The sequence below is a fragment of the Phasianus colchicus genome, chromosome 1 (assembly GCF_987193195.1).
Source record: "Phasianus colchicus chromosome 1, bPhaCol1.hap1.1, whole genome shotgun sequence".
Taxonomy (NCBI): Eukaryota; Metazoa; Chordata; class Aves; order Galliformes; family Phasianidae; genus Phasianus; species Phasianus colchicus.
This window is the reverse complement of record NC_143436.1, coordinates 147653395-147667854: the sequence shown is the minus strand read 5'-3', so window position 1 is coordinate 147667854 and position 14460 is coordinate 147653395. Positions and strand designations below refer to the sequence as shown.

The following is a 14460-nucleotide window of genomic DNA, read 5'->3' as shown; positions in this document are numbered from 1 at the left end:
GAAGAAGCACAGTGCAATTAGGAACACTGCAGTTCCAATAGCAGCACTGCCATCAGCAGAGGCACTATATAAGTGTTCAATTACTACCAAAACTCTGGCACAGGCAAAGCTGATGTAAATGCCTCAAACTCTATTCCTTCTGCATAAGGAAAACACTTCTGCATATACTTGTTTTGATTGTTAATTTCTGAGAGACTTTAGAATTAAGAACAATTCCCATTCACAGGGAGAGACCACTTCAGAGATTGGAGTGCCCTAGCATTTTAACCCTACGCTTTCACAGCTCTACATGGCAAAAGTGTCTGGAACTGTGTTAAATACTTATATGCCCTGATAAAGACAAGAGTTCCTTGTTTTGCATACCTTATTTCAAATTTCAAACAAGTGAAGGATGTTTTCCTTAAGACACAGGAATAATTAAACAACAGAAAAAAAACCATACACATCTACTTTTCCAGCTGCTATGCACTAGCTCAGTTTATTCACCCAATTAAGTGAAATCAGTTACACTGTAACTCATAGTAATAAATCACATTTGACAAAGATTTATTGACAGATTTCCAGAACTGAAGTTTCTTCTGAAATTTTACATTAAAACTCATATGTTGTTACATCTTTAAAAATTTGCCACAAAAAAAAAAAACAGGAAGTGAAACGGTGTTGAAAAAGGTGTGCCAACCCACCATCCAAATAAAACATTTAAAACTTTTCCTCAATAAATCACCTTCATATCACAGAAAGTTATGCTACTGGAATGTTAACTCTGTTACAGTACTTCAAGTTTGTTACAATTGAACTAAAAGGCCATAATAAGTAAAGGCTATAATACAAAAAAAAAAAAAAAAAAGATGACAGCTAAGACACAGAAGCAAAGTTTAAGAAAGGCTCGTAGAAATCTCATTAAGAACAGCTATTTTCTTGGCACCTTTTCTACCTCCACTCCTTTAGAAATTGAGCATTAGAAAGATAACAGTTTAATTGGTCCTCTACTCAAGATAATACTGTAACAACAAAGAACTGTGAACCATATGGGTACCATACTTAGCTTTTATCAACTGATTTATATCATCTTGAAAGCAGTTACCTTTTCTCTTTGATTTGAAATAGAAGACAACTGTTTAAAGTGACAAAACTCATTACACTGTAAAAATAAACTAATGCAGATGAAAAACTTCAGAGCTAAATATATTCATTTATGAATGAATATATTAACTGGAATCACAAATAATGTAATCATCATCTTCTCATTCCAAAGGAATAAGGAAGATTTGACATTTATTACACCAATTTAACATAAAATTCTTCACCCCGTAAAATACTTAAAGTTTGTCTATACCTAGTGAAGATGTAATATTGCACCAAAATCTGAAATCAATGGATTAAATTTATAAAGTGCAGAACCCTTCCAAAGTTCTTTTCTATTACTCTGTATTCATCACGGCTCATATTATCCTGAATACAGTAAGAGTTCAGTGTGGTCACTTGATTGCAGGCTTTGAAGAAAAGGCTGTATGAGGTAGAATGACTCCTTCAGGTTGCCTGCCACCTTATGGAACGTTAAGTTGTGCAAATGGCTCTGTCACAGGAAAGGGCTCCAATGCTTTCTCGGCATTCTTCCAGTTGTGAAAGTTTTCCTTGTACCATTCAACTGATACAAAAAGAACATTGGTGAGTCAAATCAAAGACAGACTACATTCAATTATTTTACAGATATCACAAGAACAGAATAACAGATACTTATGCAAAATTTTAACCTATAAAGGTCCCAAAAAATCTAGATTTAGTCTATAAATTCTTTATTCAAGATTTATTGGAATTAGTTTTTAGTGCTAGAATACCTTGTTTCTTTAAAAATACTAAAAACAGTTTTAAAAGAAGCCAATTTATGTAAAATTAAAGTGATAAATACATTTCCTTTAGTTCCTTATTAATTAGTGTATAGAATCATTTCTTCCCCTCTCCTTTTTCCTCCTCCCCTAACTTCCAAATCCATTAGTGTAAAAGGCATCAGACATACTTGTTTTCTTTATTCCTTCTTTCCAAGGCACTTTAGGTCTCCATCCCAAATTGTGCATTTTTTCTGAATTCATTGGGTATCTCAGGTCATTGGTAGGTCTGGTGAAATATGAAACACACAAGGAAAACAATTAGACTTTTCTCATTAATTGGGTACACAGAATTTAAATTGCCTTCAAGCCATGATTTGGTATGCCTCAGGTTTGAGTACTCCTTCAACATGAGCAGATTACATTACCTTCAAAAAAACAATAAAATGGCAACCAAGTGCAACTATGACAACACAATTCAGTTTGCACAGTCAACTACCTAGAACTGACTAGAATAAATATGAATTAATGTTTTCACACAAAAATGAACAGTGATCTCAAACCACTGTCAATGCAAATCAGTGCACTTGCAAGTCTCTGGACAGTCACTGAACAAGCTAGTGCTCTCAGATTTCTCACCATACAAGTTTACAGACTTCAGATCTAAAGAACAAAGATTGCCACTTTAATAGCCATGCTTTGGACATCAGCTGCATAAGCTTCATAATACTTATACACTTAATACACAATATACAGAATCCCAAACCGCAAGACTCAATACAGAAAGATTTCCTTCCTTAGGTACAAAACATTTTTATTTCTACAATCTGGCACTTAGGTAGTCTAGTCTATCATGCCTGCATTACTGACACTGGAATACAGGTTGGTCAAAATACACAAACACACAGAAGCAAACTCTTTCACAGTTACTAAAACATTCTCATCTCAAGGAGAAACAGAACTAGTTTTCCCAATGCAAGTAACTATCACAATTAAAGTCCTTCAGAATTAAACATTAGTAATGTATCAATTATAGAATTCTTTGAGTTGGAAGGAACCTTTAAAAGATCATCTAGTCCTACTCCCCTGCACTTAACAGAGACACCTACAGGTAGATCAGGGTGCTCAGAGCCCCATCCAGCCTGACTTGGATGTCCCCAAGAATGGGGCATCCACTACCTCTCCGGGCAACTTGTGAGCCCACTTACAATTCCACATTTGCAGACAGGGCCCAATATACATGAATAAAGAAAATCCTTAATCTGAATTACACGAGAACCTACCGAACATATCATGTGAGCCAACAGCAATTTTTTGTTCAGTCTCCTATGATAAATTTAGAGAGGATTCTGAAAAACACTTCCTTTTAGAAAAAGGCACTTAAAGACACTTCAGTTGCCTGAAGGGGCACGAACAGAAAGTATGTATTATTAGGGCCTTTAGAATTCTTAACAGCTATCAGCAGATATGTGATTTCTAATCACTCTAGAGAAAGAGTCATATCTGAAGTATGCAGTGGATTATTGTCGCTGCAGAAATGAAATGGAGAAAAAAAAAAGAACAGAGTGAAATCAAGCTTGCAGTTAAAAATGGAAACACTCAGCAAAAGCATTTATAGAAACTACCCATTTTTTATGCTGCCCTAACTTTGGCATGTTGATGTTCTACAGTTAAAGTAGTATCACAGAATGACCCGGGTTGGAAGGGACCTCAAGGATCATGAATCTCCAACCCCCCTGCCACAGGCAGGACCACCAACTTCTACATTTAGTACTAGACCAGGCTGCCCAAGGCCCCATCCAACCTGAACACATCCAGGGATGGGGCATCCACAACCTCTTTGGGCAGCCTGTTCCAGCACCTCACCACTCTCATATAAAGAGCTTCCCCCCGACATCCAACCTAAATCTTCCCTCCCTCAACTTCAAACCATTCCCCCTTGTCCTGCTGTTATCTAGCCTTTCAAAGAGTTGACTCCCCTCCTGTTTATAGGCTCCTTTAGGTAATGAAAGGGCAATGAGGTCACCCAACAGCCTTCTCTTCTCCAGGCTGAACAATCAGTTCCCTCAGACTGTCTTCATAGGGGAGGTGCTCCAGTCCCCTGATCATCTTTGTGGCCCTCCTCTGGACCCTCTCCAGGGTCTGTCTGTCTTCCTTGAACTGGAGGCTCCAGACCTGGACACAGTACTCCAGATAGGGCCTCACAAGAGCAGATACCATTTGCTTTCTGAGCTGTAAGAGCACACTGCTGGCTCACGTTAAGTTTTCCATCCATTAGGACCCCTGGGTCCTTCTCCACAGGGCTGCTCTCAAGGACCGCTCCTTCCAGTCTGTATGGATGCCTGGGATTCCATTGGCCCAAGTACAAAACCTTGCACTTTGCTGTGTTGAACCTCATCAGGCTCACCCGGGCCCACCTTTCTAGCCTCAAGTCCCCTTGAATGGCATCCCTTCCTTCAACTATGTTGACCGCACCACTCAGCTTGATGTTATCAGCAAACTTGCTGAGGGTGCACTCAATTCCGTCATCGATGTCATTGATAAAGATGTTAAAGAGCACTGGTCCCAACACAGACCTCTGGGGGATGCCACTCATTACCAGCCTCCACCTGGACATAGAGCCATTGATGACCAGCCTCTGTCTGCAGCCTTTCACCCAGTTTCTTATCCATCAAGTGGTCCACCCATCAAATCCACATCCCTCCAGTTTGGAGATAAGGATGTGGTGGGGGACCATGTCAAAGGCCTTGCTCAAGTCCAGGTAAATGACATCGGTCGCCTTCCCCTAGCGCACCAATGCCATAACCCCATCATAGAAGGCCACCAGATTGGTTAGGCATAACCTTCCCCTGGTGAAGCACTGCTGTCTGTCTTGGATCACATGCTCATTCCCCATTTGATCAAGCAAGTTGTCTAGGAAGGTTTGGTAGCTTCGGATTAAGCTACAAGTACATAATAACTACATTCTCTAGGTACATCTGTCTTACCTACAAAGCATACTTAAATTTGAACTAGTCACATTAACACCAAGATATTAAAGCTAAATGAGACACAAAGGGATTCATTGTTCAAGTTAAATTGAAGGCAAAGTAATAAATAGACTATTCTTACAAAAAGATTTAGTTGCTGCATAAAATCAATCCTTATTCCAGAGCAAGCTTCAGTAGTTTGAAGAACGTTTGCATCCTTTAAAGATTAGCAATACATCATTCCAAAGATTCAAGCAGTAACTGGAAATGTTGTTTTTAAACAGTATGCTATATAGCTCAGGCACCAAATCCAAAAACAAGTTAAAAAAAGTCATCAAATCAGGTCCCACTTCCCTGTAAGCTAACCCTCCTGCTGAGCAAAAATACTTTACAGAAATAAACAAAATGTATCTGGATTCTTCAGGATAGAGCTCTCCTGCACACACTTAGCTGTTTTCTTACCTGTCTTTGACATAGTCCATCCAGTGCTCCATTTCAGATTCTGAGCTGGTCTTCTTTATCTGACAACAAGTGGGGGAAAAAATAAATTAAAAAAACCCAAACAGAAATGATCTTTTGCCTGAATTAACAACCAAACTACTGAAGTTATAAAACCTAATTGGAACAATTCCAATATCTCTCCTTAAGCACTTAGTAAACACACATAACCTGTTACATTTTAATGTTCCACATTTTCAGACCAAAATTCAAGTAGCCAACGTGAAATAGAACAAATGATTTTTAATCATTACCCCAGTTATTGTCCCAGAAAGGACAACCAATGCAGTGGTGCAGTTTGTGATATCCTGTACTGCACATAGCACACTGCCACAGGAAGGTTAACACATTACTCTAAGATCTGCTGCAAACTCTGAACTAACACACAGAGATAAAAAAAAATTCTACAGCAGAGAATTGTTTATATGTGCAATAACAAGCATTGTAAATGTTTACTCACTAAGTGGATTAACTCCTTTGCAAGCTGGACAATGGACATCTCAAAATTAGTTCCAATGTTATAAATTTCACCTGGCTTCCCCTCCTTCAGGACAGTAAGGAATGCTTCTACTACATCAGTTGCATATAGAAAATTCCTTCTCTGAAGTCCAGAGCCATGAATACAGCTTAAGAACAGGGAAAGGCAGAAGACTTTTGTTAATACTTAAATAGAAGCATTCCATTTATTAAAATGCATTTTACACAGTTCTACTCTAAGAACTTACCTGAAAGTACTTCAGTTTAAGAACATGCAAGTCAGCTACTTAAGTACATGCTACTACTAAAACAATTTATAACCTAATTAGGAAATTATAAATGTTATGTTTATGAAACAACTAATTACACACAAAATAAAACAAGTTACATACCATTTTCTGTTTTGTTGCAACAAAGATATGAACTTTGGTATAACCTAAACAGTTGAATAAACAGAAATATTTTAGAAGCTGCAAACAACAGGGTGCTTTACCAGCACACATCATTACATGCTTTAATAATAAGATTGTTTCAATAGTTTAAGTTCAAACTTAAGCTGAAATTTAAATCTAAGCAGGGAATGCATCAAGCTTAGAAACTGCAAGGTTTCTTTTTTCCTGGAGTAAGCAGAGTATTTTGTACACCACAGTTGCCTTTCCTGAAGTCCACAGCTCACATCTTTTGTTTTTTACTTTATCAATTTACTTGAGTAGATGCCTTTCTTGTGTTGAGATGCTTACCTTTATGGTCATCCATTACCAATCAGAAGTTAAAAATGCAATGATTTACACACAAAAATGGTGCTATTGTTTTCACACACAGAAGTGCACTAGAGTCTAAAATCAGGTTAACTACTGCCACCTGTTTAGAACATGGTTTACACACATAGTAAGTTGCCTATGATGAACACACAGTAAGAAACCTGTGGTTAAACAGATTTTCAAGGTGACCTGATAGCAGCCTTTCAGTATCTAAAGGGGAGCTATACAGAAGGAGACAGACTCTTTAGCAGGGTCTGTGGTGATAGAACAAGGGGAAGTTTCTCAGAGGTTAGATTTAGGTTAGAGATGATGAATATCTCACAGTGAGGGTGGTGAGGCACTGGAACAGGTTGCCCAGTGATGTAGTTTATGCCCCATTCCTGGAGACTTTCAAGGCAAGGCTGGATCAGGCCCTGGGCAGCCTGATCTAGCTATGCATTGTGGTGTCCCTGTTCACTGCAGGGGGGCTGGACAAGATGGCCTTCAGAAGTCCCTTTCAAATCCTCTCTAAAGATAATATGATGGTAAATAACCACTAGTCAAGTAATAGAAATTAGCTTTCCACATGGTATTTGAAGTCATACCATGGTAAGCTACATGCTTAGGAATGTTCTAAAAGTCTCGAGAGTTGGACTAACCAAGTTTTTAAACTGAAATTTTAATTTTGTTAACTTCCTTAATACCTTAAACTTAGAAGTAATTACACAGCTTAAAACATCCACTTTATAGCAGACATACTGCTCTCTTCAAATTCATTTTCTGAAGTGTTGCCTCTTAATTTAGCACCACTCACTGCTGCATGTAGAACATGAACAGAAGTTATTCGTAGGAGAATCCTGTCAGTTAAATATTCTTGGAAAACTGGAAAAAGTACAGAATAAAATAACTGCAGCTAAACTCATGTAAGTAACTGGAAATCTCTAACTGATGTTTTACTGACAACCAGAACAACTGTATATTGTGCTGATAGTAGGATGTTTTACTGTGAGATCAGCATATTAAAAAAAATAAGCATGGACAGATATGCTTGTAAGGCAGTGCTTTTTTGGAAAGTTCATTCTCAGGTGAAAAAAGTAACATTATAAAAACCTTAAATTATAGTATATTGAAGCTCAGAGTAAAGCAGTAGCTTAACTTACTTTTTCTGGATACTGGTGTGGTCCATAAACGTTACTACTCCGGGTGATAACAACTGGAAACTTAAGAACATCAAATATGTATGTGATTAAACATTAAGTATATAAAAATAAAAATCTGTAGGCTTCTGGCTGGTCAATAAGTAGTGACACACCGACAATGCTTCACCACAAATTTGAATGTTTTCACAAATATTAATGAATCAAGCTATCCATATGTTTGCCTCCAGGCAAAAGCTTCTGGCTTCCTTAGTCTGCAGAATCCCCAAGATGCTCCTAATCTTTCAGTTCCTTTAAGGACCCATCACAGGACATTACATACAGGCATCAGGTTGACCGAAAACTTGCTTACTCTTTTGTATTCCCAAGTAAACGTTTCATAGTCATTAACATCATAATCAAGTCAGCCTGATGTCAAGAACATCTTTGCAGAATGTCATGCCAAAATGAAAAGAATAAAGCTTTGAAAACCAAACTATTTTTGCCTGAACAAATTTGAATAATAGCTTTTCTTTCATCTTTTCTCCACTTATAAAACTAGTCAATACAATTTGCATTTTGAATATTCTACTTATAAATGAATGTCCTTCCAGCTTATCATTATATATTTTTAAAGTGCTATTGTTCTCTTCATTCATTTTGGAAAAATAGACTTTTCTGTTCAGGTTTATTTTCCAGGCTAATATTAGCTAGCCCCTCCTGAGCCTCCTGATCAGTAAGCAGTAGCAGGACTCTGATCCATCCAAACTACAGGACTAGCTTTCAGGAAGGATGTAACAATGTTGTTTACCACTGATTTTTCTTTTCAACATTTGTGCGTGTAAGATTATGAGCTTCAGAACTTCTGAAGCTTCCATTAACTTACTTGGTACCTTTCCCAGTAAGACTGAACAAAACATTCCGCAGCAGCTTTAGAGGAGGCATAGGGATTTGTAGGACATTTTGGTGACGATTCATCAAATTCCTGAAATGAAAACTTGCATTACTCAATTGCTCTTGCCCAGGTAAGTCTTCAAGCTACAAAAGATACAGCTGCAACTCCTATAGACATCCCTAGGTATTCAAACACATTAGACTAAGAAAGTCACCTTCCCTTTAGGCCCTGGGCAACCTGATCTAGCTGTGCATGCCCCCATTCATTGCAGGGGAGTTGGGCTAGATGGCCTTAATATTCCCTTTCAACTCAGAAGATTCTATGAATCCCAAAACAAAGGAGAGACTCTAAAATGACTACCATAAATATGTATCACTTATACAAAATGCCTGGTTCTTGCTTGACCCTTATCTCTGAAATTAATTGATTCCACTTCCTTCCTAACTTGTTTTCCTCTCCCCAGAAAAACATCTTTAAGAATATTTACTATGATTCACGAGGAGTATCTTTTAGAAGTTTCCACAAGACATTAACAACACTAATCTGACTGCTTTAGCTAGTATGCATTCCACATGTTCAATATAAAATATGCCACAGAAAAGCTTCAGAACAACTTTAATACTTGGCTTTCTTGAAGCAATTAGTATCTGCTTGCAAGGTTAAGTATTATCAAAAATAACACACTTAAAGAAGCCAAGAAAGATTAGGGACCACACACTTTTAAACTCACCTGATCAGTGCTGCCTCCATATACTTCATCTGTACTGACATAGACAAACTTCTCCACATTGGCTTCATGGGCAGCAGCAACCAGTACATTAGTGCCATAAACATTCACATAAGTGAATTCCAGGGCATGCCAAAATGAGAGATCTACAGAAAAGAATTAAAAAAAAAAAAATCAATCCATAATTCATATTAAATTTAGGCAATACATGGTTTTCTAATGAACTGTAACATTTAACAGGAGCACTAAAGGAACAGGGGCTGTTTAGTCTGCGGAAGAGGAGGCTGAGGAGACCTCATTGCCCTCTTCAAATACCTGAAAGGTGCTTACAGTGAGAGCAGGGCTGGTCTCTTCTCACTGGGGACAGGTGACAGCGTAAGGGGAAATGGCCTGAAGTTGCACCAGGGGAAGTTTAGGCTGGATATCAGGAAACACTTCTTTACAGAAGGGGTTGTTAAGCACTGGAATAGGCTGCCCAGGGAGGTTGTGGATGACTGGATATAGTGCTCAGGGGCAAGACTTAGCAGAGGGTTGTTAGAGTTAGGGTACTATGGCTGGGTTGTGGTTGAACTTGATTTTTAAGGTCTTTTCCAATCTGAACAATTCTACGATTTTATGATTTTACCATCTGTTCAACTGTCAGGTAGCAAGGTTATCATTAAATGAAGATACTTTCTACACTTACACAAAGACAAAAAAAAATCCTTGCTCTCAACAATAGGTCAGAATGAGGAGCAAAAGCTTGTTATCTGGGGATATTCAATTTGAAATAGCACTTAGTTTTAGTTAAATGGCAGCATAGCTAATTCCCCTCTTCACCGTGAAGTGCCAAGTTTACTAAGAGAAGTATCATTCAAAACCACAATATATATTTATTACTGTTAACAAACAACCACCTGTTTTAATTCTTAGAATCATCCCACTGACCTAATGACTTTGTGCATATCAATGTTGTGAAACCTGAGAAGAATTTTCCCAGAGAATTCTTCAATGACTTTTGCTCATTATGGAAGGAATGTGCCAGGGATAGCTCTCATTAACAGCTTTACAGAAGACTGACAATCTGAAATAGGCACTTCAATGTGTAATCCATTTTGCCACTTCTTAGAACCCTGGAAGAATTCTAAAGGGAGCTACACTCACTCTTAGCTTCCACTCTAGTTTTTCCTGCAATATTGTAGTCAATCAAGGGAAACTGTCTTCAAGACAACACATGACATGAGTGCACTGGCAGCTATGTGTGTCTAGATGGAATTTAAAATATAATAATAAATATATATACATGGTCAAAAATAAAAACTGCCTTATCTGACTGTTGTTTAATTAAAGCTGTGAACCCCCTAAGTTAAAAAGGCTGCCCAGCTGAATCATGCAGTCCGTAAGGATGTTGGACTGTATATCTGTTTTATGTGAAAGAGGAAAAAAAATATGGAAATATCAGTATATTATTTCAAAACATACATACAGAAATAATACTAAAACATGCTACAGTGCTCACCTACATGTGTTTGAGCTGCAAAATGAAGAACTATGTCAATTTTCTCAGTTTCAAAAAGCTGTTTGATAAAATGAGGTTCACAAATGTCCCCCTAAACAGGAAATAAAATAAATTATTTTTTGATAAAAATAGTAAGCTTTAATTTGTACCAAGTACCATGTAACAAATCATTACAAAGCAGGCACAAGAAAAAAGTTCTGCAGTAAGAACAAGCCTTCAATGCCAAAATATGAGTCTTATATCAGAATCCTGGGATTACTCAGCTTACTCTTTAATAGTTATAATAGAGAACTGTCACTATGTCCTGTTAAAAGTGGAATTTATAACTGAAATCCAGACCTTTAAATACAATCAGATACTTTTTTTTAGCTCTCCACAGATACAAAGACAGTTAGCAACAGAGTTTGGGGCATTATACCAAAGCCAGGTCTAAAAGAAGATCTTCACTGTTTGAGTAATAGCCATTGCCATAGATACATCGTTTCAGGATTTATATTACTACTTAACACAGGGAACAAGAAGACCTCCAAAACATACACAGCAAAGACACAGCGTGTAGCTCCTATGCTACAACTGGGATGCGTGCTTATCACAAGTAAAGTTTGCAGACTGTGACACCCAGTGGCATTAGAGATGAACTTCATTTCCACTGCTGTCAAAAGCAGATGGAAATTTGCCAACAGTTTTCTTAGGTTTTGTTTTTATTACCAGAATCATCGAGATAATTGGAAACGAGCATAGCATGGAGTCGTTTGTTAATGTGACAAACAAACAAGGGCAGTTTTCAAATGTAAACAAGAACTGAGAAGAAGCTTTTGATACTTACTTACTGGCTCAACTTAAACAAGAGTACCTCAAAGGAAGCAATGTCAGGGGGGAAGAGGAAGGCTTTTGTACTTTCAAGAACAAGACAATTAACTGAACACAGTTCAAGATCAGCTATGTTTTTTAGAAGTTCTCATGCAATTATGCCAAACAACAGCTTCAAAGTAATGCATATAAGAAATTGGATTATTTTGAATATGACTAGATTTTTTTTTAATAGAAAACCAAATTCTATAGTGGTTTTCGGTTTCTGTTTTATTTTCCTCTTTATAGAAAGAGCATTCAGTAAGATTTCTTAAGTGTATATTTTTCTTCTAAAACACAGTTACATGTAGGTTGTCTTGTGTCCTATACAGCATTCACACATATTGCATCATGCACTGGGAGGTATTAAAAACATTAGGAAAAACAACAAAAGTACTTCCGGCATCCTGAAACCAAGTATATTTGCTTGGTACACATTCCCTTTCCCTCAAGCAAATTGCATCCAACAACTCCGGGATAGTCACTAACAGGATTTGAAAGGTTTACAAAAATAAACAGCTATGGGGAGCGCCAAACAAGTGTGGAAAAGTTTGACTGCTTGAATTTAAGAGAGAAGCTCAGTTTACATTTCCTGCCACTGCAAAGAGTTGTCACATATATTAAACTGACTGGTATTTCAGAAAAGTGAACCATATGCTTTTCTCTGATGCCCCGCAATCTCAGACAACCTAGTTTGACAAAGGAACTAGCATCAGCACTGAGTTCTACACAGCAGAACCTCAGTACACAAACCCAGCAGCCTGAATATTTATCCAAACAAGAAGCCTAAATCCATCCACTATCTGGAGCCTAAAATACTGACACAGTAAACTAATTTAACCAGCAACATCCTATGAAGAAAAAGCATACCTTGAACCTAGACCATGTTCCAAAACTATAGAGTACACAAAAGCAGAACTAAGAACATCAGAGCCTGATCTTTAGCACAGATAGAATAAAGAATGTTACATAGTATGGAAAATGACAAGCTGCAGCATTTGAAGGTGGAAAATCTAAGATAAGCCTGAAGGAGTCAGATCTGAGGCCATCCTGTCTGTCCCACCTATCAAAAGCAGTCTTAGAAGTTAACGAATCATCCTGAAAAACAGCTTTCTATACTCTGAACCTTTATTGAACAATATAATATCTATTTTCAAAGACTGCTTCACATAAGAGTCAGATGATAGTGTCACACAGCTTTATACTGTCAGAATTCTCAGCTGAAACATAAGGTCTTTTAATAAAGGTATATGCTTTTATCTCTATTTGAGTGTCAGATATAGAAGCATATTTCATACACTGACTTATTTTCAACAACAAAGAAGTAATTTCCACTTTAATTTACAGTAAAGCAGTGGCCTTACCCTCAAGTTTTTGGGAGGTCTGGAAACTACATTACTTTGCTATAAAACACCCACACAAAAATGAAACAGCCAAGTTCCCTAGAAAAGAAGGCTTTATTACCTGGATAAACTTGTAGTTTTCCTTCTCAGAGACAGTTTCAAGATTCTTCAAGCTTGCACAGTAGTCGAGCTAAGGAGAAATACACATGAAGTATTATCAGTCGTTTTCAGACAAAAATAACTCAGCTTCAACCCAATTATGAGCAAGCTTAAGAATACTTAAGAATAAAGCAAAAACCTCTCTGAAAGAAAAGCTATCTTACAAGCAAATGCAATGAAGCATGAGAAACACAGAAGTCTGAAAGATATCCTAACAATTTCATGAGTGCCTGGATATCCATCACTTCAAAACCCTTAAGATAATAATAGTTTGATACTCTCCACATGGAAACCAGCAAGAAGTCAAAAGGAAATTCAACAAATAGCATTCCAAGTAGACTTCAACATAACTCTGTACATAGCAGGAGGGTTAAACTAGATGCTCATCGTGGTCCTTTTCAACCCAGGCCATTCCATGAATCTACGATACGACAGGCTGTATTTAAAAGCTTTAATAAAAGGGTCTTACCTGGCAAGAAAGAAGACAGCTTGCTTACCTTATCTAGATTTATAATCAGATAGTTGGGATAGTTCCTGACCAGCGACACAACTACGTGCGAAGCACTGCAGGATGGAAGAAGACGACCATCTTTACAACCACACCGCTAGTTTTCAGGCAGCAAAGCAATAACAGATTACACGTTTGGTAATAAAGGAGTTCAGAGGACGAGGGAATCATACTCAAGAGCACAGCCCACCGAGAGATTTTGGATTTTAAGATACCCCTACGTAAGATAAACCCACACGAGGCCATAAGCTCTCCTTAGGTGGGACTTCGACCTGCGCTCAGCCTTTTAAGACTGGCGGCACACAGAAACCCGACCCGTCGCAGCCCCACCCCAGGACGCGTTTATGAGCTCCCAGCACGCCGGCCCGCCCACCGCCACGTCCCACAGCTCCCCGCGCCGCGTGGCCCCACCGCAAAGCGGCGGCACACGAGACCACCGCTCACATGAAGCCGGCGCCGCCCGTCACCAGTAGCCGCTTCTCAAAGCGCCGCACCTCCGCACGCGCCGGCGGCTCCGACATCGTCCGCGCTTTACGGCGGCGTACGACCTGCCCCGCGCGCATGCGCAAAGAGCGCGGACACGCCCCCTCCCCTCTCCTCCCTCCCCAGTCGTAGCCCGGCGGGGCCGCTTGGTCACGTGGCGGGGGGGTGGTGAATCCCCGCCATGGGGTGGCGGCTGCTGTGGCTGCTGTGCGCCGGGGGCGCCGCCTGGAGCAAGACGCTGCGGGGCGGCTTCGTCAGCTCCGCCGCCCGGCTGGAGCCTTGGCGGCCCGTGGCGCGCTTCCAATTCCGCGGTAGGTGCCCGCCGGGCTGCGGGAAAGAAACGCTGCGGGAG

General features: G+C 39.0%; 2 protein-coding genes across 6 annotated transcripts in view; one reads left to right on the top strand and one right to left on the bottom strand.

Moving 5' to 3' along the window:
- Positions 1–456: 456 nt before the first annotated feature.
- On the bottom strand, positions 457–14182 carry TGDS (TDP-glucose 4,6-dehydratase). Its single transcript, XM_031610602.2, has 12 exons — positions 14070–14182; positions 13615–13681; positions 13080–13148; positions 10767–10857; positions 9272–9414; positions 8533–8631; positions 7671–7730; positions 6163–6206; positions 5754–5919; positions 5258–5316; positions 2018–2115; positions 457–1648 (listed from the first exon to the last, which is right to left on the bottom strand). Exons 1-12 carry the CDS (start codon positions 14144–14146, stop codon positions 1548–1550), a joined length of 1074 nt encoding a protein of 357 aa, XP_031466462.2. The 5' UTR covers positions 14147–14182; the 3' UTR covers positions 457–1547.
- The window catches only part of GPR180 (G protein-coupled receptor 180), a 30040-nt gene continuing 29661 nt past the window's right edge, over positions 14082–14460 (top strand). For 3 of the 5 annotated variants that reach the window (XR_004169274.2, XM_090129929.1, XM_031610601.2), the window contains exon 1: positions 14148–14419. Coding sequence is in view for 4 of the 5 variants with exons in the window: in XM_090129929.1 (XP_089986055.1) it covers positions 14290–14419 (130 nt within the window). In the remaining variant the exon portion in view is untranslated. Of the gene's footprint in view, positions 14420–14460 lie in introns of all 5 variants that reach the window. The other 2 variants (XM_090129946.1, XM_090129957.1) reach the window with 1 other exon arrangement.

Coding starts and splice junctions, on each gene's coding strand:
- TGDS (XM_031610602.2), bottom strand. CDS start 14,146: ATGTCGGAGCCGCCGGCGCGTGCGGAGGTGCGGCGCTTTGAGAAGCGG. Junction 5,317..5,753: donor CAAAGGAGTTAATCCACTTA/GTGAGTAAACAT, acceptor ACTTGTTGTCAG/ATAAAGAAGACCAGCTCAGA. Junction 1,649..2,017: donor AGAAGGAATAAAGAAAACAA/GTATGTCTGATG, acceptor TTTTTGTATCAG/TTGAATGGTACAAGGAAAAC.